General features: G+C 39.5%; 1 protein-coding gene across 1 annotated transcript; it reads left to right on the top strand.

Moving 5' to 3' along the window:
* Positions 1-1,720: 1,720 nt before the first annotated feature.
* LOC142938692 (alpha-2-macroglobulin-like) lies at positions 1,721-26,617 on the top strand. The gene is made up of 36 exons (XM_076082028.1): positions 1,721-1,800; positions 1,940-2,120; positions 2,530-2,686; positions 4,131-4,183; positions 4,714-4,734; positions 5,509-5,674; positions 5,759-5,843; positions 5,932-6,079; positions 6,494-6,611; positions 6,716-6,825; positions 6,909-7,076; positions 7,651-7,878; positions 8,345-8,408; positions 8,518-8,663; positions 10,591-10,740; positions 11,293-11,436; positions 11,533-11,626; positions 11,723-11,876; positions 12,910-13,135; positions 14,109-14,235; positions 14,328-14,449; positions 14,536-14,587; positions 15,311-15,394; positions 17,408-17,584; positions 17,789-17,864; positions 18,298-18,454; positions 19,277-19,351; positions 20,136-20,298; positions 21,266-21,453; positions 22,962-23,174; positions 24,758-24,870; positions 24,983-25,073; positions 25,618-25,686; positions 25,778-25,883; positions 25,988-26,029; positions 26,436-26,617. Exons 1-36 carry the CDS (start codon positions 1,721-1,723, stop codon positions 26,438-26,440), a joined length of 4,353 nt encoding a protein of 1,450 aa, XP_075938143.1. The 3' UTR covers positions 26,441-26,617.
* Positions 26,618-26,921: the final 304 nt, after the last annotated feature.

The raw sequence follows: 26,921 nt of genomic DNA on the forward strand, positions 1-26,921 counted from the left end.
TTTCGTGTTTGTTTTCAGAGACTTAATCTGAAAGTCATATTTTTCTTTTCATCTGCAGCTTGAAGACTGATGTGTTCCCACTAACATTTAAATCTCCATTTAATTTAAAGATACATCTTGTGTAGTTTCATGTCTGCTTGTGTATATTTGTGTGTTTTCTGTTGATAAAGCTGGTCGTCCTGTAGGTGGCGCTGTTGTTTTCTCGTCATCTCTCTTCACTCCAAACAGAACTAAACCTCACTAGTTTCTGACAAATTAAGCTTTTAGTTGTGATCAACTAGACAAACATGGAACTTGTTTTAATGTAGATTTTTAAGTTGAGGAAAGGTTCTTTAATTAAAAATCACACGCATCACTTTTATCTCTTCTAGATGAAATTTTTCTTTGTTTGAGTTTATTTTATTTTCACTGTTAGAACTTTGAGTTTAGAACAGAACTGAATAAATTAATGGCATCATTATTTGTGGAATGAAGCCTCTCACATTTAATTTCTACAGTCTGGCTTCAGTTCACCATCTGTGTCTCCAAAATGTTTTCTTCTTTCTTATACATCACAATGTATGCGTATGAAGTGTTGTACGCCATGTTATAAATGTGACCCCTGGTATTCTCATCACTTCACAAAGGGCCGCCCAAAAGATCTTGCCTAGGGCCGTTTGCTATCTAGAGACAGGCCTACATACAATTAATATAAGAAGAAGTTTCATACAACGCATATATATACAGTGTATGTATATATATATTTATAAGCCAATGCCTGAAAGTGCAAAGAAAATTAGTTTAGTCTTATTGTTGCCCAATTTTAAACAGTAAGCACATTTCTCACTGTGTTGTAACTCATTTTTATCAGTTCACAAATGTTTACTTACTTTATCGTCAGGTTAAGAGCTGTTTGCATGACAAACATCCCACGCTGGGTAAAGGGCATTGTTGCAGAACTTACTGTAACAGGTCGGATTGATTGAAGAGAATATGTGAAGACAGCTCTGTTCTCCTGGCATAAGGATGGATAATATAAACAAGCTCTACATTAATGTATTTTTATGCACTCTGGAACCTTATTTACATATAAAAGGGAATGTCTAAATCATAAATCATGATTTGTTACTATAGATTAAACAACACAGCAGTTTATAAAGTAATGATATGAGCTCCATATTTACCAGCTGCAATATTAAAGTGGCATTAGCACTAATGAGAAAAACTTATGTTTGCATATATGACAAAGTAACATTAGCTTATATGAAAAAAGTCACTTTAGCATATATTATGTATAAAATGTATATTCAAATTATATTTTCGGGGCAACATTGAGGCAAAAGGACCTGGTGATGGTAACATAGAAGAGGCCCATGTGCCACGGCCCAATTTAACCCCGTGTCCCCAATGCAAAGAATGCGCAGAACGAAATGCTTAAAAAGTTTGTGCAACATCTTAAATTGAGAAAATACAACCAATGTGACAAAATATTCTGTAGAAAAAAAGACATTTTCATTATTATAGGTGGAGTGTGATCTGATTAAATCCTTAAAATTGCAGTCAGTCTTACGCTCTATGTTAAACAACACAAAGTCTATAAATGATTGACACATGGGATACCTGGAATACCTTTGAAGGGTTGCATGATGATGAGTGTGTGGGTGTGGAGCGGGGGCGGGTGTCTCTATTGAGGCTATTTAAAAGATGCTGATCAGCTTCCCCAGTATCATCTCAGTCAACCATGGGTCGCCCCGGGATTCAGATGTGGACGTGGACACTTTGTGTTTTCTTCAGCTGTGTGGGTCGAGCATTGGCAGGACCGTAAGTTTACCCGAAACTGTCTCAGAAAAATAATAAGCGTGTGGTTGACTTAATTGAACATGAATCTTTGCTGCCAGTTTTGGAGTTTCTTCCATATCAGATCCAATAAGATCTCTACTGTTTGTTTCTGTGGCTGTAGGCAGTACATGGTGGCCATTCCTGCTACTCTTGAAGCTGGGGCTGAGGCCAAATTCTGTGCGAGTCTCCTGCAGCCCAACGAGACTCTGGTCATGACCGTCACTCTGAAGTCTTCAGAGGCGAATGCAACCCTCCTTACGCGGACGTCCAATACAGAATTTCATATGTGCACTGAATTTAAGGTGAGCTCTCAAGATTTGATTTGATTAATTGGTTATCCCAGAATGTAAACAGGCAGTATGGGTTAAAATCACAGAAGCTTAAAAAAAATATGTTAGCGTGGAAAACTATTGTGAGCGTGTACAAAAAATGTTCCATTGGCTTATATGAAACAAGTAACAATAGCTTATATGAAAAAAATGTTGTTTTCAACATGTTCAATTTAAGGTGAGCTCTCAAGATTTGATTCATTTGCTCATTTCCAAAACATTCATTGAAAATGTGTTGCTTAAAATGCAACATTGGAACCTCAATGGGATTACGCAACACAGATCTATAAACAAAAGCACACACATATATTCATGAATTATTTTTTCAGTATGAGAGAGTAAGAGGTTCTCACCGTGTTCTTAAAATATTTTTTTGTCACAGGTTCCTTCAAGGCCGAATGAAGAAGTGCAGAATTTCGAGGTGGAGGTACGAGGCGACACTTTTTACTCACAAGAAGTCCGGAAAGTCCTGATCAAAGTTTATCATCCAAAGACATTCGTCCAAACAGATAAACCAATCTACCTCCCTGGACAAACAGGTAACCTTGAGTTGATGATCTATGATGTTGTATACAATATGGTACCACACTGTAATATAGACAGATTTCCCCTTTAATAGTAATTGGGATGTGGGTGCAACACAGGGTAGAAAATAATGCACCTTGCTTGTTTGGAGTTAAATGAATGCAGCAGTCATCCTTGCTTTCCTAAAACCTTTTGTATTTTATGTCACACGTCAACATTAACTCACAGAGGTAGTGAGAAATGAATAGTGTGTGCTCTCAAGATTTGATTAATTTGCTTATTTCCACGAAATTCATTGAAAATGTGTTGATTAAAATACAGAGAAATGAATTGTGTGTGCCCCAGAATTTCAAAACGTTAGCGTGGAAAACTATTGTGAGCATGTGTGAAAAAAGTTGCATTAGCATATTAGAAAAAGTATTATTATCTTAGATGAAGAAAAGTTGCATTACTATGTATGACAAATAAACATTAGCTTATATGAAAAGTTACATTAGCACAGATGTAAAGTCACAATAGCTTATAGAAGAACAATAGAAAAAAGTGACATTAGCATATATGTAGAGTTATATTAGCATACATGAAAAAATAACATAGGTTAAGTTAATATATATATAAATAATATTGCCATTTATAAAAAATGTGTACCTCAGCATTTATGAAAAAGTAGCATTAGCTTATATGATATAACATACATAAGCATATAAATTGAAGTAACATTGGCTCATATGGAGAACTTGATGCTAGCATGTATGAAAAATCAACATTAGTTCAAAAGATCAAAGTTAGGTTAGCATGTATGAAAAATAACGTTAGCTTATATATAAAACTAACATTAGCACATGTGAAAAAGGTGAAGTTAGCATACATAAATAAGTAACAGTGGTATATATGAAAAAAGTCACGTTAGCACATATGATAAAAGTTACGTTATCATATATGAAAAAGTTACGTTAGAACGTGTATGAAAAAAGTTGCATTGGCATATATGAAATGTTAGCTGTTATCCTGTTGCACCAGTTAAGAGCACAGTTCCCCACAGTCTAGATATAAATTATGTTAAACCTTTTGCAATATTAATTAAAAATAGTAACTGTGTGAGCTATCTTACTTTTACAGTAATGCTTTTCATCATCATCAGTTTCTGTACAAAACGATCCACCCCAATTTATTTTAAAATCCAATGCTGTGACCAGATTACTAGATACTGATAACTAATAATGAGCTGAAAGGGAGGTTTTCCACTGATTGAATTTGCAATATCTGCAGTTTTACGGCAGACAACAGAGGGAATAACGTAAATGCTAATAGCTAATGATTCTATCTTTTACTAACTTGTGAATTCAACAGTAATGATATCATTTCTGAGCAGTTTTACTAGCCTGTTAGGATGTTTATCACTGTTGTAGAAGAGCTGCAAAAGCTTCATGTTGAATAATCTCTCTTTATTCCTCTCAGTGCATTTCAGAGTCATCACACTGGACTCCAAGTTGAGACCTGCCAATGGGCTGGTGAGAGTTTGCACAGTCTTTCTTTTCTTTAGATCTCATTCACGGAACCAGTGTTAGTGATACTGTTAGATAACGGTGCAGGTTTAAAAGTTATGTAATGAAGTGATCGACATCGATGTGCTGTGGGTCAATAGTACAACCACGGCCCCTTTAGGTAAACCTTCCAACATTTTAGCTGACTAATCCATCACCTCCTCACACTAGTTTATCATTTTGATGGTATTTTGAATCGGTAATAACACTGAAACTATACTGAAGATTAAATAGAACTGTTTTTCCATAAAAGAAAAACTGAATGACATAGACTCTGAGGAGTTTTAATGTGAATGTGTGTCCCACGTTTTATATTTACAAATCATGAATAAAGAGCTGAAGTTTGTGTTTGCAGTAAATCTCTGGATTGGAAAACGCCGCTGATTTCTTACTGAAACATGTGCAGTTTTTTTTTACATTCAGCTGAATTCATAAGGACTCTGTATGATGCAAACCAGCTTTAACAAATCTCCATCTTTCTTCTCTTTCTTTTGCAGTACAATATCATCGAAATTGAGGTAAGACCAATAGGAAAATATCCACACTTTAATACACAATACATTAGACTGAAAGTTTTTTTTTTTTAAACTTTGATAAATTAATACCCCAAAGCAAGATAGTCCAGTTCACTTATTTGTCTTTTAGAAATGTTGATTTTCCTAAAAACATCAACTTCTTTATAATCTGTGATGTCAACATGTGAGAGTAAAGCTCTGCGAGGTGTTTGACACAAAAAATCATTCTTAAAAAATGCTTTTTACAGGCTGCATCTTCTTTCTTACTTGTAATTGACCGTTAACCTTTTAAATCAAGTTAATTTAGTTCATCAAGTTTAACATCACTGCATGAACTAGACGAGCTAATGAGAGCTAGTAAGTGGACCTTAAGTTAAGATTTATTTGTCCAACTACAATAAACTTGATTTAAAAAGGATTTGATATTAATAATATATATACTTTATTTTTTGCAGGAATTTCTTTTTGCATATCAGACAGACAATACACTGATATCAATATATCTGTAACTGGGCACTAATATTAGGCTAGTAGTTTCAAATAGTTAAATATAGTAGGAAAACAAAGTACACACATGTTGTGCGTTCCAATACCTTTACTACCACACTATTTCGTATGTTAGAAGACGTAAAGGTGTGTGATTTAGAATGCAAAAATATAACTTCACACCAAACTTATGGCCTAGTGTCTTCTGCCATCTCGTTGAAGGAGAAGAAGAAATGAGGTTCTTATGTTTGTCAAAAATACTTGTTCTTCACATTTACTTTTATTTGACAGGATGCTGACAACAACCGGATTGGACAGTGGCTGAATGAAACGTCCAACAGTAAGCTATTGCAGCTTTCATACGACTTGAACTCTGAGGCCCGTGAAGGGATGTACCGAGTTATTGTGACGATCGGGTTGGAAAAAATATATCACAACTTCAAGGTGGAGAAATACGGTAAGTTCCTTTTTTTCTATAACCTTCCATTTCAATCCATATTGTAATGAAGCAAGAATGCTAATAAACATATTTTGTCCCCAGTTTTGCCTAAATTTGACGTAAAGCTAAATGCATCCTCTGAAGTAAGTATCGATCAGGAGGAAATCAAAGCTGAAGTATGTGCGATGTAAGTAAGCGCTCTGTTGCCCGTTACACTCTTAAATAATTCTAAAACTGGTCCAGTTTGGTGAGTGAATGAATGTCCTTCTCATCAGGTACACATTCGGACAAGCTGTTCCAGGCAGTGTTGAAGTTGAGATGTGCCGACATCTAAATAACTACTATAGGAGGCATCCAATCAACCCTAGAGATCCGCAGGGAATCCCTGACGTGGTCGCCCCATGCCACAAGGAGACAAAGCAGGTACGTTTGCTACGGCGACAGTCTCATCTCTGCTTAAAAAAAGGTGCATATAAGGGTTGGCCCAGACGTCAGTCTTCAGCTCTTAAAAAGTGAAGTAAACGCTGAAGTTTCTTAAAACCTGCATGGTTTAAATAAACTTCAAGTGGTTCCTCAGGTGTCGTTGCTGGGGCCCCTGGACATTTGTGTGAAAGTGTGTGAGTGTATTTACGTGTGTTACATGTGTTTTGTATGCATACACAGAGAGTGAAGCATCTCCTAAACTTTACACGTGTTAGTTAACTGAAAAAGCGGAACAAATGACCCGTTTATAAGTTGATTTATTAAGGAGTAACAAGGGTGTTAAATGGGGTAAGTTTGAAATGCCCTTTCATTTTATTTCATTGTATTTGATCTTATTTCATTGCTCTTTTCTAGATGGACAACAAAGGCTGCGCCACGTTTATCTTCACAATGTCAACTTTCACAAAAGTTTCGCAAAAGGTGCTGCGAGATGACCTGCAGATCCGGGCTAAAGTGGAAGAGGAGGGCACAGGCAAGTCATATAATATTCTATATCATATTTATATGAAGAAAAAAGAGAGAATTACACTGCCGTGTTATGAAACAGTTGTTGTAACGTGGAGGCTTCTTGTACAGGTATTTCACGGCAACAAGAGCAGAGAATAACTATTTCATACGTCGTTGGAAAGCTGTCTTTCACCGACACGCCCAAGATTTATGACGAAGGCTCAAACGTGGAGGGAAAAGTAAGAGCATGTGGCCTTCACTTCTTTGTTGTGATTTTAGACGCGGTGCATTCTCGGTGATACGACTCTGTGCTTTCCAACAGATTCAAGCGGTTCATTACAACAACACGCCCATTCCCGACATGCCGCTGTACCTGTTCGAGGGTCAAAGAAGGTCATCACGCCGGCTGCAGAATCTCACGACCAACAACGATGGAGTCGCCACTTTCTCATTCAGCACGGCTGAACTTAACGGGGACATCCAACTCCACGTAAATAAGAAGTAGCACTACACTGGTTTCTCAATATGCCGCAAGGTAAAAAATATGAATGGTAGTCAACAGCGAAAGAAATATATGTTATTGATCCCGTTTGAATTCAGCCATTAATTACACATATGTTTGTCAATTTAAAAGATAATTTTGCAAGTCAAGAAAGTCTCAGTTTGTCGTAGTAACATTTAGTTTTGTGTGAAACCGCTTAGTGAACATCTCTTGTCTTCTACTATGTGCGTCCCCAACTAACATGGCCGTTAGTTTCGCTTGCTAGCTAGCTAGCTAACTGAGCTATGTTCCAAATGTAACGTTATCTTACTTTATGACAAAATGAAAATCTCTTGACGTGCAAAATTATCTTTTAGATTGACAAACATCATTCGTGTAATTCATGAACAATTCAAACAGGATCAAATAATTATTTGTCTCTCACCGTTGACTACCATTGATGTTTTCATATACTCCCATGGTGTTCAAACAGGAGGGGCTTGACTTATCTCTAAACCTTAACATTCACTTTAGCTGTAAAAACTTTATATATACTTTACAGAGTGTCTTTTCTTCTATCTAGGTCAGCAGCTTGCCGACATATGGCTACCCCGGTTACAGAACGCCGTACTATGAGGCTGGAGATCACACCGTGTCGTTGGTCCGACCTTCAACTCCACACACTCAGACGGTCAGCTCCCTGAAGCTGAAGCAGAATAATAACCCACTTCCATGTGACACAGAAGAAGAGTTCACCATCCAATACACTGTGGTAGGAGAAGCCCAGGGCTCCGTGGATGTGATGTATCTGGTGAGTGAAATATGAGAGACGACGGGGGTAAGATGGTTTTATAATGACTTTTTACATCAGATAACTGACATCTGGCTCAAAGAAAACACACTTATGACCTTTTAATACCAGGTTTCTGAACACATCTCTACCTTCTGATAACATAAAACACGAATGTCTCTCGCTAGAGCCAGTTTGTCCCTACTGGGCTTCTGTAGAAACATGGCAGTGCAAAGATGGCCGGCTCCGTGGAAGATGACCTGCTCCCTTTGTAGATATAAATGGCTTTTTCTCAGCTAAATAAAACATAACGATTCTTAATTTCAGGTGATTAGACAACTGATTAAAACATAGTTATGAATATTGTTTTCCATTGCTGCCAATTAATCCCCCTAAATGTTACCCACTGTTTTGTCCTTTAATAACAGCAAACAGCTGTAATCTGCTGTTCAATGAGTTTTTTTCTACATTATTCATTGTTTTGCAGGCCTTATCCCGAGGAGTCATCTTCATGCAAGGAGTTCGACGGGTCGTCGTGCAAGAAAACTCAGGTTAGTAAAGCAAAGAATGAAATTACCCTTTAAAGCTAGCAAATAATTCTGTTTTATTGATGAATGGAGGTGATTGTGGTAAATATATGAGTTGGTTTGTTTGTTTCAGTGAATGAGGGCGAGGTGTCCTTTAACCTGATGGTGTCTGCTCACATGGCACCGTACATCCAAGTTGTGGCGTACGCCGTCCTCCCCAGTGAGAGTGTGATCGCCAACAATGCCGACTTCCCCGTCGAGAAATGCTTCGGTCACAAGGTCAGTGTGAGCTGAAGACGTCACCGTGCTAATTAAATAAATATCAAATATAAACTTGTAAAATTTAGTTTTGGTGATAAACTTGAATAAATCAAGTTGTTTGAAGGAGATGTTTTCACATGAATATAAAATAGATATTAGAGATAAATTATGAGCTGTTTAACTTCCTTACACTTGCTCTAAATGTAACCTCTGTGAGATGTCTCCTGGCTAAATTAATCTCTTGGAGCTGGTCAGGCTTGTGGTAACAGCAGGTTTATTCCACATCTGCATTTATGACAAAGGACAACATAGAAGAATGGGTCATCTTGCGGACAACTGTGCATGCTCTGTCTTTCAGTAAATCCTCCGTTGCGTTCAGGATTACCCATTTTGAAATACACTAACACAGTGGTGACATCGATACAGTGATCGTATAGTGGGTTCAATTTCATGTAAATAAAATAGCCGAAATAGAACATAAATTGTCTCTCTTAAATGTATGAGGAGAATTACAAAAGTATATATATAACTAAAAATATATTTATACAGATTTCTCACACTGAACTGTTACCTTTTTCATTTTATAATAACAATTCTATAACTGAGTAAACATGTAGACTATAGACTCCATCAGCATGTTTAAAATAGTATCACACTCTATAGAACATACTGTAACATACCTGCATTTATGACAAAGGACAACATAGAAGAATGGGTCATCTTGCGGACAACTGCGCATGCTCTGTCTAGAAAGACGGCATCAAGTTAGTGTTAGCTAACGTTAGCTGTATTGGAGACATTTTTACTAACAATAAAACACATAAAAAACGTATAGTTAACTTAATAAAAACATGGCGAATATTATCTAACACACATAATATTCAACAAAATAAAGCCAGCTCAACCGTTATGTACTTTTAAAGTTAGTTGTCATTATATTGTCCACGGACATTCACGGACCCGTTACCTTTCAGTAAATCCTCCGTTGCGTTCAGGATTACCCATAGTCCTTTGCGTCTACCATCCAGTGCAGGTACACATTTACAACAGCAGGTGGCGTACTTTTCCCATTTAGCGGGATTTAACCTGAACCTCTTCAACTATGTTACATAAACAGATTATAATACATCATTAAAACTACTCATGTCAAGATATTTTATCAATAAAAATACAATCTTTCATTTGCTAATCATTTGAATTGCATGCTTTCTGAAAATAACCACTATAGATGACAATAACAATGTAAAACGATATAATTTAGTTTTACATTGACTTCAGGATGGATTGAAATTATTCCCCGCAGTTGCCATACCAGTGCTTTACCCTACAATAAGCATTTATATTCACATTTTAGGAAAAACAAATATATTTACCGTTATCGTAGGAAAACAACAGTTTTGCAGGCGACGCAGGTGAGTGTCAACTCAATGAAAAGGATAGCCCATGGGTCAGGACAAAGGACATCGGGCGAGGACGGACGCCAATCCTGGCGCTTGAATGCTGCCAAGAAGAGCAGCTACCTAAATTAGCTACGTTCAAAATATATTGTTATGTTACCTGTTAGCTAGCTAACTTAGTTATGTTCCAAATGTAATGTTATCTTACCTGTTAGCTAGCTAACTTAGTTATGTTCCGAATGTAATGTTATCTTACCTTCTAGCTAGCTAACTTAGTTATGTTCCAAATGTAATGTTATCTTACCTGTTAGCTAGCTAACTTATCTATGTTCCAAATGTGATGTTATCTTCTGCTTTACCTTACAAGAAGCATTTATAGTTACATTTTAGGAAAAACAAATAAACCGTGATATTTACCACTACTGTAGGAAACAACGGTTTTGCATGTGACGCTTTTCTAGTGAATCCTAGCGCTTGAATGCTGCCAAGAAGAGCAGTGAGATTCATGATAACGCCTCATCCACCACTAACTGTCTTTTCTCTGCCAGGTGTCTCTGGAGTTCTCTCCGTCCTCGGCCGTCCCAGGAGAGGAGACCACCCTGCAGGTGACGGCCCAGCCAGACTCTCTGTGTGGTGTGAGCGCCATCGACCAGAGCGTCCTCATCAAGGAGCCGGGGAAAAGTCTGGACGCAGACAAGGTAGCTAACCACAAATCCATCTGCATTTACTTCGTTAACGTCATCAGTTTTTCCTCCTGTCTTCCTGTTCTCCCTCTTATCAGTTATACATTTTAAAAATGGAAAAAAAGTTAAGATATGAAGAGTCTGCCTGAAGGATAAGGCAAGTTTATTTGTATAGCACATTTCAACAACAAGGCAATTCAAAGTGCTTCACATAAAACCATTAAAAACATCAAAATGTAAGGCAAAAGAAAAATAATATAAAGTTTCGACAAATGAAGTTCCCCAATTGCCAGATCTTTATAGAACAAACACCTGCATTAACTCATAAGCAATAGTAATGCTACAAGTCCCTATGAGTGAAACAACTATGAATATAATATAACAGCTAAAACAAGAAATACATTACAACAAAAAGTTATTACAAAACAGCAGTTAGATTTTCTTTTAGGCACCGTTTGAAACATTTTATAGAGGAACATTATTTTGTGATGTGGGAAAAGTCATTCCATAATTTGGTTCCCCTAAATCTTATTGAAAATGGACCTCTGCCATGCCTTTTCTCTTCAGATATTCAACCTGTTGCCCGTCTCAAAAGTCTCCTACATTCCATATATGGTTGAAGATTCCATCGAATGTTTGCGCGTGAGACCGAGAAGATCCGTCTTGCCGTTCCCCGATGTGCAGACAGAGGACGCTCATACGACTTTCGCGGTACAAACATGAATGCACAATATCTTTATATTGTTTCTTTGTATGTTTTGTTGTTGCACATTTCAGTTGACGCCTGTATGTTGTTGTGTTATCTAGAATGTGGGGATGAAGATGGCAACAAACTTGCTAATCCGAGTGCCTTCGTGCCTCAAATACAAAGGAAGAGAATTCCACCAAGGCCATCACTATGGTGACTTATTTTGTTATTTTGCTCTATTAAGTGTCACATTGCTGAATATTTACCAGCATTAACCTTCTGCTTCTGATGGATTATGTTTATTTTCAGGTATTAGTTACAGTTTTCAAACTGAAGCCAGATTGGACACACCAGGAATGGGTGGTGGTGGAGGTTACTCAGCTTCCCCACCTGATAATTCACCAATAGAGACGGTCCGCACTTTCTTCCCTGAGACCTGGATATGGGACCTGGTGGAAGTGGGGTGAGGTTTTTTTGCACTCCAATCCTTCTCTCAGACTTGATGGCTCTGAGGACACTTAGGAATATGTATTAGTTAGGCTTGGCTGCAATTTACTGGTTGACCAGGGTGCACAGTACACGGCACCAGAGGTCAGTCTCTACCATAGACTGTGTATAAGAAGTGGATGCATGCATTGTTTTGTGTACTGCAGATTTGAGACCTTGAGTTCGACATTTTGGCCGTCGCCATCTTGTTTTTTTTGCAAGCAGGAGTAACACAAGAAGGGTGGAGCTTAAGTACAACTGAACGCTGAGAACACTGAGACATTTTTAGGCGACCAAAATATTACAATTAACTTTGATAAGGTAAACAAAAAACACTGTGAAAGAGTTAAAGTTGTAAGACGAAAACACCGCCAACTTCCAGATCGGACGACGCAGTGGTAGAGACTTGTCAATCACAAGGTAGTCCCGCCCTAAAGCATATCCTGTTTTATAGAAATTGAGACCATAAACTCATGTTTACAATGTTTACTGAGGTAATAAATCAACTTCTGGTTCTGCCGAGTGAAGCCAATACATGTGTTAAAGCTGCATTCTCTCTACTGGCCATCAGGGGGCGACTCCTCTGGTTGTATAGAAGTCTATGAGAAAATGACTCTACTTCTCTCTTGATTTATTACCTCAGTAAACATTGTAAACATGAGTTTATGGTCTCAATCTCTAGTTTCAAGTCTTCTTCAATACAGCATGATGTTCATTTCGTACATTATGGTCCATTTAGAGTCAAACAGACCATAAAGCAGGGGATGCTTTAGGGCGGGGCTACTGTGATTGACAGGTCTCTACCAGAGACGTATACGGCGTCTCTACGTCACTCCTCCTCAGTCCAGATATGGTCACTTCCTGTTCACTGGCTGCAAAAAAACAACATGGCGACATTTTTACTTCTATTAGGCGTTAATCGTCTGCTCACATTGTCGTTCTTTGACTAATCTGAATTATGGAAGTCTGATGTTGAAGTTGACAGAATGTCTGTGTGTCTGCTGTATCAGAGGCTCTGGAACGAAGGACGTGTCCCTCACCGTCCCAGACACCATCACCACCTGGGAGACAGAGGCCTTCTGTCTGTCCCCTCAGGGTTTCGGCTTGGCCCCCCGTAAAGAGATCACCGTCTTCCAGCCCTTCTTCCTGGAGCTCAGCCTGCCCTACTCCATCATCCGGGGGGAGCACTTTGAACTGAAGGCGACCATCTTCAATTACTTGAGCAGCTGCATCATGGTAACCGAGGTTTTCATGTGGACTTGAATGGTAACGTCAACATGCTAACATGCTGATGTTTAGCAGCTGTAATGTTCACTGAGCTTATTCCTCGATTAGACAAGATCAAAACAAGAATTATCCGTAACAAAATATAAATATAGATCATAAATATCGGGACAGAACATAGACTATGGATTAAGAATATATCCATCAATTCTGGCCTCTTTCTTGATTAACTTTGTTTCATCTGAATACTTTCCTCTTAATAGAGGAACCACACAGGACCGTCCACTACTCCTCCGCTCTACTACACCTTTTATGAGAGACGGAACAAAAAAACTGAAGAGAACACAAATAATTTGCTTCTGAATTGTGTTTATATGCCGACGAACTCCTCTTTTATATTTCTGACCCAAATTAATCCAAACTTATGGATGAACAACAGACTTTTGGGTTATGATAATAAAAAGGAAAGGGCCGATGCTAGTCTGACGTGCAACGGTGGTTAGAGTGGTGATATGTTGTCAAGATATTGTTGTCATATAAACAAGGTGAAACTCTTGAGATGGAGCCAGACGGCAACCTCTAGTTCTGCCCAGTGAAGAAACAGACCATAAAGCAGGGGATGCTTTAGGGCGGGGCTACACAGTGATTGACAGGTCTCTACCAGAGACGTATACGGCGTCTCTACGTCACTCCTCCTCAGTCCAGATATGGTCACTTCCTGGTCACTGGTTGCTAAAAACAACATGGCAACGGCCTTAATCCATGATGGAGAAGCCGGACACACTCCCTTACCAATGTTCTTGTAAATGTTTGTCAGGTTTCAAACTGCGTCAGAATTTGATATCCGCTTTTATTTGGAACAAAAACCGTGCAAGACGCAGCTTCGTAAAGGTCAAAGTGTTGCATCATCACCATGCTTCGGTTTGATGCGCTGTTTGCAGTATAAATGTCCAGTATTAAAATATACATTGTCTCTTTTGACCAGGTCTCCGTGGCTCCGGCCCCCTCCTTAGACTACACCCTCACCCCCCTCTCCGGAGACAAGTACACTGCCTGTTTGTGCGGCAGTGAGCGCAGGACCGTGAGCTGGACCATGGCCCCCTCAGCCTTAGGTGAGAGTCAGGCTTTCATCCACACTGGTGTTGCAGGCTGTGGGATCCACCTCAGACTAAATGATTTGACTCTCCTGGACCTTTTTTTTTAGGCGTCGTGAACGTGACGGTGACCGCTGAGGCCGTGGCGTCCCACGCTTCTTGTGACAACGAGATTGTGAGCGTGCCAAAGAGAGGTCGCATCGACGTGGTCACACGGTCTCTCATTGTGAAGGTCGGTACTTTAAAACAAGATGGCAAAGTGAAAGTTCTCACCCGTCTTATCGGATGGAAAGTCTCAATGATTTTGTTTCCTCTCAGGCTGAAGGAATTGAGATGTCAAAGACTTACAACTGGCTGCTCTGCCCGAAAGGTCAGTGTGTTTTACACCAAACATCACAGTTCATCACACTGTTTTAGAGCAGATTCATTTAATGTAATTATTTAAAGTCACTGTGAGGAACTTTTATCTGGTGCTGAACCAGTCTCAGTGTACTCCTGATCCACTATCAGTAAAGAGACCATCAGAGGGAAGATGGTCTATTTCTATAGAGTTATTCTTAATGCTCGTCATCGGAGCCACCGGGTCGGATTCTGGTGAAACCAGATGAACTCATGCAGGTTCACCAGAAACTCCTTCAGCTCAGACTCCAGCAGAGACCGGTCCACCGTGGACAGACCCAGATCCTCCAGCAGAGACCGGTCCACCGTGGACAGACCTTCTCCTCTCTGGGAGTCAACACCGACACCACACTGCTGCAGACCCAGGACGTATTGCTGGACCCGCTGGAGGGAAGGGAGGTACGGGAGAACCAGAACCAGGGCTGAGAGGGGCAGACTGTCAGACCCTGCTGCAGTAACATGAGAGGTTTTCTAAAGGGACTCTGGTGCTCAGAGACACTACCACTTTAGTCCACAGGGGGCGACAGAATCAACAGGAAGTGAAAGTTCCTCACAGTAGCTTTCAATACATTTTATCAACCATCTAGCATCTTATTTCCAGTCAGACCTGTTTCAGTTCATGATCCGCTAACCATCCGTTAAACCTGAATGACGTATTTGTTTTATTGCTGATCTGTTTGTTCTCTGTCCACAGGAGAGACTCTGACTGAGGAAGTAGACCTTCAGCTCCCCGGGGACGTGATTGTTGGATCAGCCCGTGCTTCAGTATCAGTCCTGGGTAAACTAATGAATCCATTTTGGTTGAGTTTTGCTGTTAACTAAACAAATCGTTACACTTTCAAATGATCAACTTGAGATTTAAAACGAGCGAAGAGATTCTTTCAGTAGATTTAAAAAACAGCTTTGTGTTTTTATCAGAGCTAAACAGAAAACACAATCCTATTTAATAAACTGGAGGAAATAATGCAAATATCAACATTTTAATGAAACAGTACCAAACTGAATGAAATGAAAAGTGCATTTATAATAAGCTTCATTCTGGCAAGATTACAACATATGTGTTACACTTTGATTATCTGTGTCTTTAGTAAACCAGAGCTCAGGTCAGTCACATGTTCGGTCTTATGCCGTGTTCAGTCGCCGGGGACCATTTGAGGTCATTCGCGTGAATCGTGTCGGAAAGGGGGCGTGGCTTATCGCCCTGGAAGCCGTTCAAATGTCCGCCATTTATTTCCGCCATCAATCATGGAAAAAATAACCTATTTCTGCTTAGTACTTGTTGTGGAAGTCCCAGATATCCCGGGAAACTAAACGCCGTCTTGTCTGGTTCATAACATAGTCCGGAGGAGCTCCGTGGATTTTATCGAGTTGTATTCACTGCGTCAAGCACAGCGTCGGAAATACACGAGGGCAAAGGGCAAAACTGCCCCTAAGAAATATAATTTTGCCCCTGATATCACTAGGAGAGGGGCAAAAAATGCCCCCGAACTTACTAAACGAATAAAAAAATGGAGCGCTTCTTAATCAGACCTGTGACTGCGAGACTGCGGTCAACTCAGCAGACACTTACATGTTAGTGCACCTATATCCTGAAATTCACGGTAAACTCATTCAAACGGCACAGATCGGGAGCGAGCGAAGGACTTTGAAAGTCAATGGAAAGATTAACGTGAGACAACATCCGGTTTCTTCAGACGAACATCCGGTTTTCAGAATAAGATGCCAACAAAGTACACATATTGCATAATGGAAATTAGATTAAATGAATTATATTCCCATTAAGTATAAAACATGCTACCTGCATGTCGTGAGTTAAAGGTAAAATACACCTAAATTGTGCGTAACGTGTCTTTATTCTTTGATTTGAGGGTTGCTAATGAATAATACCTGACCGACAGTCAATTAAGATGTTTTACTAAGTAAAAACTCTGAACTGAATTTGTACCTTCAAATGGCACGTTTTTTAAATTTTGAAGGTGCTATAAAAATGTTTTTCTCAAAAATTCCACACAATGACTGATGTATATGTAATCAAGGCATCGTTGACTTAATAATTGTTAATAGTTGTTTAAAACATTTAATAATAACAATAAATAACCACAAAGAAATAAGAATGAAATGAATATGATTGTCTGATTTCTGTTTGTTTTTTGTTAAAAAAATCTAAGAAAACACTTTCAATCTGTAGACTACTGCTAATAGTCTTATTATTGCCATTTGATGACAATTGCTCATATACTGTAAGCCTAAATAAGTATATTTATTATTTTGAACAAAGGTTAAATGTTATTTCACAAGTTTCAAAAAGTGCCCCCAATTTTTTGAAAATGCCCCTGGATTTCAGTCAGTGGGGGCAAAAATTGCCCCCAAAAAAATATGTAAATTTCCTACCCTGGTCAAGCAAGCCACACGTCGGCTGGTTTACTACAGCTGTATCAACACAAAACAAACAGATTTTGCTGTGATTGCAATAAACAGCCAAAAAGGATGCTGGAATAACTACGTAATGATGCCGATTTGTAAAAAGTCTGAATTCATGTTTTGTTAGTTCTCTACGCAAGACGACAAGCAAATAACTTTTAAAATACTTGTTTCCTCAATGGAGCTCGGATCGATCGGTGCTAAGCTAACATTGTAGCAGCTCCATCAACACTCAATATAATGCCATCTCGGCATAAACACGGCAGCGTCTTTTTCATTGTTTGTACCATATGGTTTATACACATACATTTATACACATAGTTTTGTCCGGTCTCTACTAATATGAGGTATCGTTTTTGTGTGTGTGCAGGTGACATTCTGGGCCGAGCCCTGAACAACCTGGATGGGCTGCTGAGGATGCCGTACGGATGTGGGGAGCAGAACATGGCGCTCCTCGCCCCCAACATCTACATCCTCCAGTACCTGAGAAACACTCAGCAGCTCACCTCCGCCATCAAAAACAAGGCCATCAAGTTCCTGACCAGCGGTGAGTCTAGCTAAAATAACAAAATGCATTTAAGAACTTAAATTATGAGAAATGTACCCAGTCTGGTGCTGGATGCACCCTGGTGGTGACCTTTGTGTGCCTCCTTTCTTTCCCCCTGATTTGCTGTCATCAAAGCATACAAGACTTCTTACAGACATTTACTTTAAATCATGAACTCAATAAATATCAATGTGTGTGATGCAGGCTACCAGAGACAGCTGAACTACAAGCACCGTGATGGAGCTTACAGCACGTTTGGATCAGGACCGGGGAACACCTGGTGAGAACTGTGATGTCATACAGTTTAGCTTTTCAGGGCTTGACATTAACCCTCTGAACCCCAAAACAAAAGCATATTTTCTTTAAGCAATCACTAAAACTACAGCGTTTATCAGCCAGAAGCTGTCAAATAAAACCCAAGATGGCAACGAAAAAAAATCGTTTAACTTGAGGCTTCAAAACATCAGTCCACAAACCAATGATTGACGTCGCCATGACCACGTCCACTTCTTATATACAGTCTGTGCTTTACTGTCGAGCCCTGCTTTCATACTGAGTAGATGATGAGATTCCACTTCATCATGTGATGAAATGTGCCGTCACTCTTTCTAAAAACCCTGTTGTCCCTCGTGAGAGGTTCAACGTGCTACATGAACACAAGCATGTACGTGATGTCTTATTTAATCGTTTTAATGTCTCAACTTCCTCCTCAGGCTGACTGCGTTTGTGGTGCGATCGTTTGCCAAAGCCCAGTCCTTCATCTACATCGACCCGATAAAGATGGAAGAGTCCGTGAATTGGCTGAAAAATAAACAAAATGAGAGCGGATGTTTCGAAATGTCAGGAAGACTCTTCAACAACAGAATGAAGGTAAATAAAGTTGTCATCGTCCCAAAAATCATTTGACATCTCTGAAGTCAGTAAACCATCAAAAATACTAAATGTTATACTTTTACTTTGTCATAATAATTTTGTTTTTTCTTCATAAAAAGAGTTCAAATGATCAGGAAATAAAAGATTGTATTTTTATTGATTAAAATAAATCTCTTCATTATTATTTTTAATGAAGTATAATAATGTGTTTAGAGCTCGTGTTAGGAAGTTAAATTCATGTGAAAACATCTCCTTCAAACTACTGGATTTATTCAAGTTTATCACTAAAACTACATTTTACAGATGACATGTGAACACATCATGATAACGTTATAATGTACCTTCAGCCAGTATTCATGTTCACTGAGCAGAGCCTGAAGGCATCATAATATAACTTAAGTGAACCTCCGTTGATTAGCCGTTAGAGGTGCTGCTAACATTACTAGCTCTCCTGTTGGTTAGCCGTTAGCGGTGCTGCTAACATTACTAGCTCTCCTGTTGGTTAGCCGTTAGCGGTGCTGCTAACATTACTAGCTCTCCTGTTGGTTAGCCGTTAGCGGTGCTGCTAACATTACTAGCTCTCCTGTTGGTTAGCCGTTAGAGGTGCTGCTAACATTACTAGCTCTCCTGTTGGTTAGCCGTTAGCGGTGCTGCTAACATTACTAGCTCTCCTGTTGGTTAGCCGTTAGAGGTGCTGCTAACATTACTAGCTCTCCTGTTGGTTAGCCGTTACTCCTCTACTGGTTACCAGTGATCAAAGTCTCGTTGTTGGATGTTCGCTGATGATCTTTGTGTCTGCATCATGTTTCCTCTCTGCAGGGCGGTGTGTCTGATGAAGTGACTCTCACTGCTTACATCACTGCTGCCTTCCTGGAGATGAATACGTCCGTAGAAGTGAGTAGAAACAACTAATGCACCACGAATAATGTCATAACTTTAGATAAGAATTTTCCTTTGTACTGATTTTTACACAAACCAAGAACTTTACACAGACAAGAAAGAAAGAAACAGAAAGTTATGTTGATCAACGTTCTGTCTGCTTAGTTAGTTAGTTAGTTAGTTAACGTTACGTAGTGTTTTAGAGTTGATGGGTTAAGTTGAACTAAACTAAACTTCAGTGGGGAATAAACAAATCCATCAAACCCAACAAAATAACCAAAACACACTTCTTAATAAATGTTGTAAATTTAAATTGTAAATAAATGTCAATCTTAGTTTATTATTATTATTATTATAACATTTCAGTACTCTGGTTGTAGAATTCAAACATTAACTCTGCCGACCACTCGCGGTGCCTCTAAACTTTACTGTTGAATTCATTTTTCTTCTGATTCAAAACAAAACAGATTTGGAACGTTTTGTCTACATTCCCAAATGATTGTGTGATGCCTTCCACCATTCAACCGTCCTCCCAACATATTTAACATACAAGGACTTCCTACTGAATAAACAGAACGTGGTTGTCATTGTAGGCCTCATTTGATATTTTGAATATTTATTAGTCGTGGTATTAATCCGTCAGGTCGGTGCTGGTTAATACTTGAGTCCTGCCCTTTTTCTTCCATTAACTGAAATTCTGTGTTTTGCTGAATGTATGAATTCCTTCACACAAAATAGAATAAACTGTGTGTAGAACAATCAAACGAGTCCTGAGATGGTTATTTATGATCTGTTCTAGAACCCTGAAGTGAAGAAGAGCCTGTTGTGCCTCAAAGAGTCTGTGGGTGACCTCAGTAACACCTACATCACGGCTCTGATGGCGTACGTCTTCACCCTGGCAGGAGACATGGAGACCAGAGGTCACCTTCTGAAGCACCTGGACTCGGTCTCAATGCAACAAGGTGAGAAGGAAACATTGTACAGCTCTGGTCGTCTCAAACACAATAAAACCCTCACAAGTAAGTTCATCACAACATGTGACCATGAAGCAGAATATCAGTCTGTTTGTGGAGCAGCCGTCAGGTAACGGTAGTGATGTCACACGTTAGGGATGTCATACATTAGTGACGCCATACGTTAGTGACGCCATACGTTAGTGACGCCATACGTTAGTGATGTCACACGTTAGTGATGTCATACGTTAGTGACGTCATACGTTAGTGATGTCACACGTTAGTGACGCCATACATTAGTGACGCCATACGTTAGTGACGCCATACGTTAGTGATGTCGCACGTTAGTGATGTCATACGTTAGTGATGTCACACGTTAGTGACGCCATACGTTAGTGACGCCACACGTTAGTGACGCCACACGTTAGTGATGTCACACGTTAGTGACGCCACACGTTAGTGACGCCACACGTTAGTGATGTCACACGTTAGTGATGTCATACGTTAGTGACGTCATACGGAGTTTGATCACGAGAACAGGATCATCAATGAGAGATAATCACTTAGATCACTGATTAGATGAGTATGTAGTTTAAATATTTTAGAACTTCTTGTGTTGCTGCTCAAGAAAGACTTTGTTTACATACAAGAATAATAAAGAAATGTTGATTCTTTTCTTAATTAAATAATACATTTGTATTAATATAGCGCTTTAAAACGTACTCAAAGACACTTTACATGGTAAGAACAGAAACTTCACAGGTTGAAAGCAGATTTGAGTAGATGAGTTTTAAGTGCAGTTTTGAAAGTGGCGAGTGACGAAAATGTCTTTTTCTCACAAAATAATGAAAAAGAACCGCTAACAGTTTTGGTATCCATAAAAATAAAATAACGGTGAGTCATCCTGAAGGAGATCCCTCTGTCTTCATCACTGTGAATGGAGCTTCACCGTGTCTGTTTTTACGTCTGTTTCTAGGAGGTTTCCTCCACTGGTCTCAGACTTCAACAGAGACGTCGGCCTCTCTCTCCGTGGAGATCAGCTCCTACGTGCTGCTGGCTAAACTCGGCGCCTCTCCGACGGCTGAAGACCTCGGCTATGCCACGCGCATCGTCAGGTGGCTGACGACCCAGCAGAACTACTACGGAGGCTTCTCCTCCACGCAGGTAGAATAAAAACACCTGTAGAGAGGTGAAGCCCCGCCCCTTCAGGCGTACCACCACGGGACCTTATTTCAGAACAAATATGTACGGTAGTCAACGGCAAGAGACAAACAAGAAAATTTTGAAAGAAATTTTGACAGTGTGGCTGCTACTGCTTGAAGACGTCGCAATATACTGTATGTATAAACACGCCAATATTACCAGTAGTATCATTGAGTTCAATTGAGATATCGCTTCTCTCTTCTCTGCATTTTAGATTCATACTCTTGGATTGAATCTTGTATTTGTGACGGACAGTCTTGAACTTGAGAGCAGCTATTGCTTCATAGAAACACATAGTTGACAATGCATGCGTGTGTCACTGTTTACCACGGTTATTGGGGCGAATTACATACCTTTTGAAATGAGATATGTATTTGTATTTAAGATATATACCTTTGGAAATTACGTTTCTGTATTTGTGATGGAAAGATTTTAACTTAACATTTGTTAACATGAACCTCATTCTGAGCTTAATGTTAAGATACAATTACTCCATGGGGCTTTTATTTTGAAAGGATGGGACTGGGTGGGTGAGAGAGGGGGAGACAACATTTCCTATCATTTTGGCCAAAAATGGTGTATAAAGAGTAAAAATTGTGGGAGCTGGAGCAATTTCTTTGGAAAAATCACAGAATGCTTTTCATGCTCCGCTCTACTCTGACCGTGATGTCATCACTCTAGCGCTGAACATTCCGTGCAATACACACCCATTATAAAATCTGAAACGGACCCAGAATTTTCCTGAAACTTAATCTGTGACTTCATGAAAACTGTGCTAGCTATCAAAATGTCCCTTTGGCTCAATAACGTGCAGCGTTTTGTCTACGTTTTAAACTTCAATTCATGTTTCTATGTTGAACTACGGCTAGTTAATATGGGCCCAAAGTTAAGTGTTTGTTTTTTTGCTCTCTTCGTGTCGAAATCCCATTCAAGTGAATGGGGCGATTTTGCTCTGTTTATCGCGATTTTCGGGAAAACGGTTGGGCAAATCTCTGACAAAAGTCATAGCACACGTAACTCGATCAGGCCCCACGTTTTGAAGCGACAAGAAGCGCGGCAAACTTTGGTACTTTCGCCCGCAAGAAGATGATTAAGTCAGTGTGCTTTGGCACAGGCAGTGTTACTGCCTTTGTGCCACAAAGCCACACTGAATAATAACTTGATCCAGTTTGAATTTCCTCCCTGGCTAAGCCGGCCTCTGTCCAATCCTTTGTTAGCAACCGTAACTAGGCGCAGCAGGCCTGTCAAGCTTTCAGCGGTGCGTGTACGTTAAGTCTGACAGCAGAAATCCTCAAAGTTTAGGTGTGAAATTATAATTTCTTTATTGATTTGTGTCTGAAATTCAACAGTTAGAGAGACCTGAACTTGGAAAAAGTGAACTCCTACATATGAAAGCTGCTGCATGTAGAAACAAAAGTAAAAATACATTCAAGCACATAAAGTACATTGTTTTCTTGTGTGTGTTGTAGGACACAGTGGTGGCTCTTCAGGCTCTGGCTCTCTACTCCACGCTGGTGTTCAGTCCCGGTGGTTCGAGCACGGTGACGGTCCAGTCTCCCAGCGAACAGCTGACGTTTGACGTGAACCAGAACAACAAGCTGCTCTACCAGGAGAAGCTGCTGCAGGATGTGACAGGAATGTTCAGCCTGAAGGTGCAGGGTAGTGCATGCGCTGTGATGCAGGTCAGTGGTTCACTAAAGGATGTACATGCACCCCCACAAACACCGATAATACGACCTAATGTCAGCGGTCTAGTAGCTGGAAGGGCCATACCTCTAATTCACCTCCACCTGCATTATTCTTTGTTTAAAAGAAAGGGCGTAATCTGACTATTTCAATTATTATAAAAGGATTTAGTAAAATACATTGAGAGATACTGAAACATTTAGGAAATATACATATATACGTATATTCAATTTAACTGCATTTATTATTCCGCCTAGATGCAGCAGATCACATTGTGCAACATGTTATTTTAATTCGTAAAAAAGGATAATTAGCTTCATGAAGTCCATTACAGCTAAGTGTGGTCCAGATTGCTAACTAATCTTAAAGAGTGCTAAAATAGAGAATCCTCCTATTTTACCTCCAGCTGGCTTTAGTTAACTTTTGAAGATTAACCGTGCACCTATTTTATATATTGTACAATATTTCACCAAGGTGGGAGGTTAAGTAAGGTTCAGATATAAATAACAATATGTCATCTGCATAAAGTGAGACATTTTGACCTAAACCCACACGGTAAATACCTTTTGCCAACATGTTTTTCCAAAGTAATAGCCAGTGGCTCCCCATTGCCCGGGCAAATAAAAGTAGCAAATTAAGATATCGTTGTCTTGAAACCATAGAAATAAAATAGGAGTAGAAGGGAAAATAAATAAACGTAGCAGGATGGTCAGAGCGGTGGCCATTGTTATTGCGCTGTTGCCATTGCGGCCGTTGTAGCGGGCTAACTTCTGTCTACACTAAACCGACTTACTACAAGTCACGGAGTGGAGTAGAAACGTTAGGAAGCGTAAGTGTAAGGAAGCACATTGCTATCGCCAGATGAGTGACAACTTTGTTCAAGTCATTTTCTGATACCTGTGAAGCATTAAAGCATGGTGGAATTAGCAAGCTAGCTAGCTAACTAATGGACAACTTGCTAGTTAGCTAGCTTTCTAATTCCACCATGCTTTAATGCTACACTGGTAACGGAAGATGAGCTGAACAGTGGGCTGGGTCTAACGGTTCCTCCACCTCACTCCCCATCGTTTGGAGAAGGACAAGCTAACAAGCTAACTAGCCAGCCATCCGTCTCCGGAGCTGCATCTGCTCTCTTTTGTTACCATAGCAACTAACGTGTTACATTTCTGTTCTACTCATATTTTATTTCTATGCTTTTAACACAGGAGAAAAGGCAGATATTTTATTTTTTTTAGCAGTAGGTGATTTATTTTTAATTCTTAACCCTGTTGGTTTTCGTTCACCTGAAAAGATGCAAATATAAGGAGGTTAGGGTCTTGTACTGTATTGTAAATTATAACTTTCATATAGATCAGATATAAATTGTTTCACATACATTTATATGCTCAATTTACAGGTTCAAAAGTAACCCAATCAATGCTTGAATGCAGCAACATAAAACTAGCGTGTGAAAATGAGAACCCCTTGAAAACAAGACTGTACTTCTCAAACATCTGAAGCATCATGAATTAACAATTTTGAGTAAAAGAACATTCTTGTTTATGAATATTAAACCTCCCCTTGTTTACTTCTTTCTCAGATTTCGCATCACTATAACATCCCGACTCCCACTGCTGTCACCACTCTCAGTGTCGAGGTCACACCAGAGGCCACCTGCCCCAGCAAAAGACTCACTCTGAGGATCACGGTCGAGTAAGTCGTCAGCAAGCAGAGCCACGTGAACTCAGTAACCGTTGGTAGTGATGCGTGGGAGAGATGTTTATAACTTGGTAGCAGATTAACATCAGTTTTTATATCCTTGTAGGTATATTGGAAATGAGATCAGTACAAACATGGTGATCCTGGATATCAAAATGCTCTCTGGGTTTGTCCCAGGCCCAGAGTCTTTGAGTGCGGTGAGTTTATTACATTAACTTTCACCTTTAGGCGTCATCCACACTGCTACGTTTCCTTTTGTGCTCTCTGTCCAGACCACAGACTGTATATGAGAAGTGGACGTAGTCGTTGTGACGTCACTCATTGCTTTGTGGATGTTTTAAGGGGCTCCAGTTTGGCATTTAGGCCGTCGCCATCTTGGTTGTTTTAGCAACCAGTGAACAGGAAGTGACCATATTTGGACTGAGGAGTGATGTAGAGACACCGTATACGTCTCTGGTAGAGACCTGTCAATCACTGTGTAGCCCCGCCCCTAAAGCATACCCTGCTTTATGGTCTATTTGACTCTAAATGGACCATAATGTACGAAATGAACATCATGCTGTATTGACAGTATTGATGTATTACAGCTGTATGAACCCAAAATTTGTTATTTTGCTATAATTTAATTGCAATAGCGTCATCTATGCTAAACGTAGTCGTGTGGATGTGGCCTTAGTAGAAATAGGAAAGTTTTCACCTGTTGTTGATGAAGCACCCGGCTGACTTGTCGTCTCATCGCAGCTCAAAGGCGCCCTGCTGGTGGATCGAGTGGAACACAACGGGGATCACGTCCTGGTCTACATAACGCAGGTGAGGAGGAATTCACAGCCAGGAAACGAGACTCAACGCTCCAAGATTTTGTGACTCACGGCGTCGTCTTGTTTTCTTTCCTTCTCAACAGTTACTGAAGGAGGTACCCATCAACTACAGACTGGAGCTCATTCAGGAGCTTCCTGTGCAGAACCTGAAGCCAGCCGTGGTCAAGATCTACGACTACTACCAGCCGAGTAAGACCTGAAGAACAGTTATCACAATACTGATTCCTAGTCATACATGTGTTCACTGTGATGGACTGTGAATCAATCTCTTCTTCTTCTTTGTTTTCTCTCAGGTGACCAGGACGACACAGAATACATCTACCCCTGTGTTACAGGTAACAATCTGTCACAACATGCAGGAGCACTGCTATGGTTTTTATACACAAAATGTCATTTAATGACCAAAAACACTTTCATTGCAACCTCAAAAAGGATGTTTGGTTTTATTTAGTTTTGCACAATTTAAACAACAAAATAAAAGTAAACAAACATAAAAGAGATAAATAATATCACAGTGCAGGAAGAGGCAACTGGGCTTATTTGAAGCCTCCACTTATATAATATTAAAATGTTACAATATTACAGAGAACTTAAAATGATTATGCACAAGATATGAATACATAACATATTATTGACAAGATGTTTTAACAAGATATGAAATCTGCACAACATTTTGGAAATCAATCAATAGATTCTCATAAATGTCACAGTGAATGTTTGTTTGTTTTTATGTTCTTGCAGCTTGAAGAGGGAAGTAGAGTCGAGCGGTCGCTGATTCCAGTGAAAGATACGTGTTGTGTTCCTGAACAGCGTCTACAAACAGTCAACACATATTTTTGTCCTTTTGCAGCTGTGTAACTATTGTATGAAGTGAAATGCATGACGGACAATAAAGTAATGTGATGTGAATGTGGCTGCACCAATTATCCATGGATTATATGTCGTTTCCTTTAGCTGGGAATATAATGGAAAAAAGAGTTATAATTATCTTTAAAGATCTAGCTTAGCGCTTTTTAGGAAAAAAGCCAAACTCCGTTTCCAAATATGTATATTCTTAGTTGTTTGAGCCTTATTGACTTATATATAATATAAAAACACCACCGTACGACATTTTCCTTATTAACTAGCGTTAAATGTGACTTTGGCGTATTTACCTGCGATCAGACTGATTGCTTCCAAATCGCGACAATCGGTGGATATAATTTAAGAAAAAGGAAGTTAGATAGG

This window comes from Anarhichas minor, unplaced genomic scaffold (assembly GCF_050575085.1).
Source record: "Anarhichas minor isolate MPS153535 unplaced genomic scaffold, ASM5057508v1 ptg000088l, whole genome shotgun sequence".
Lineage (NCBI taxonomy): Eukaryota > Metazoa > Chordata > Actinopteri > Perciformes > Anarhichadidae > Anarhichas > Anarhichas minor.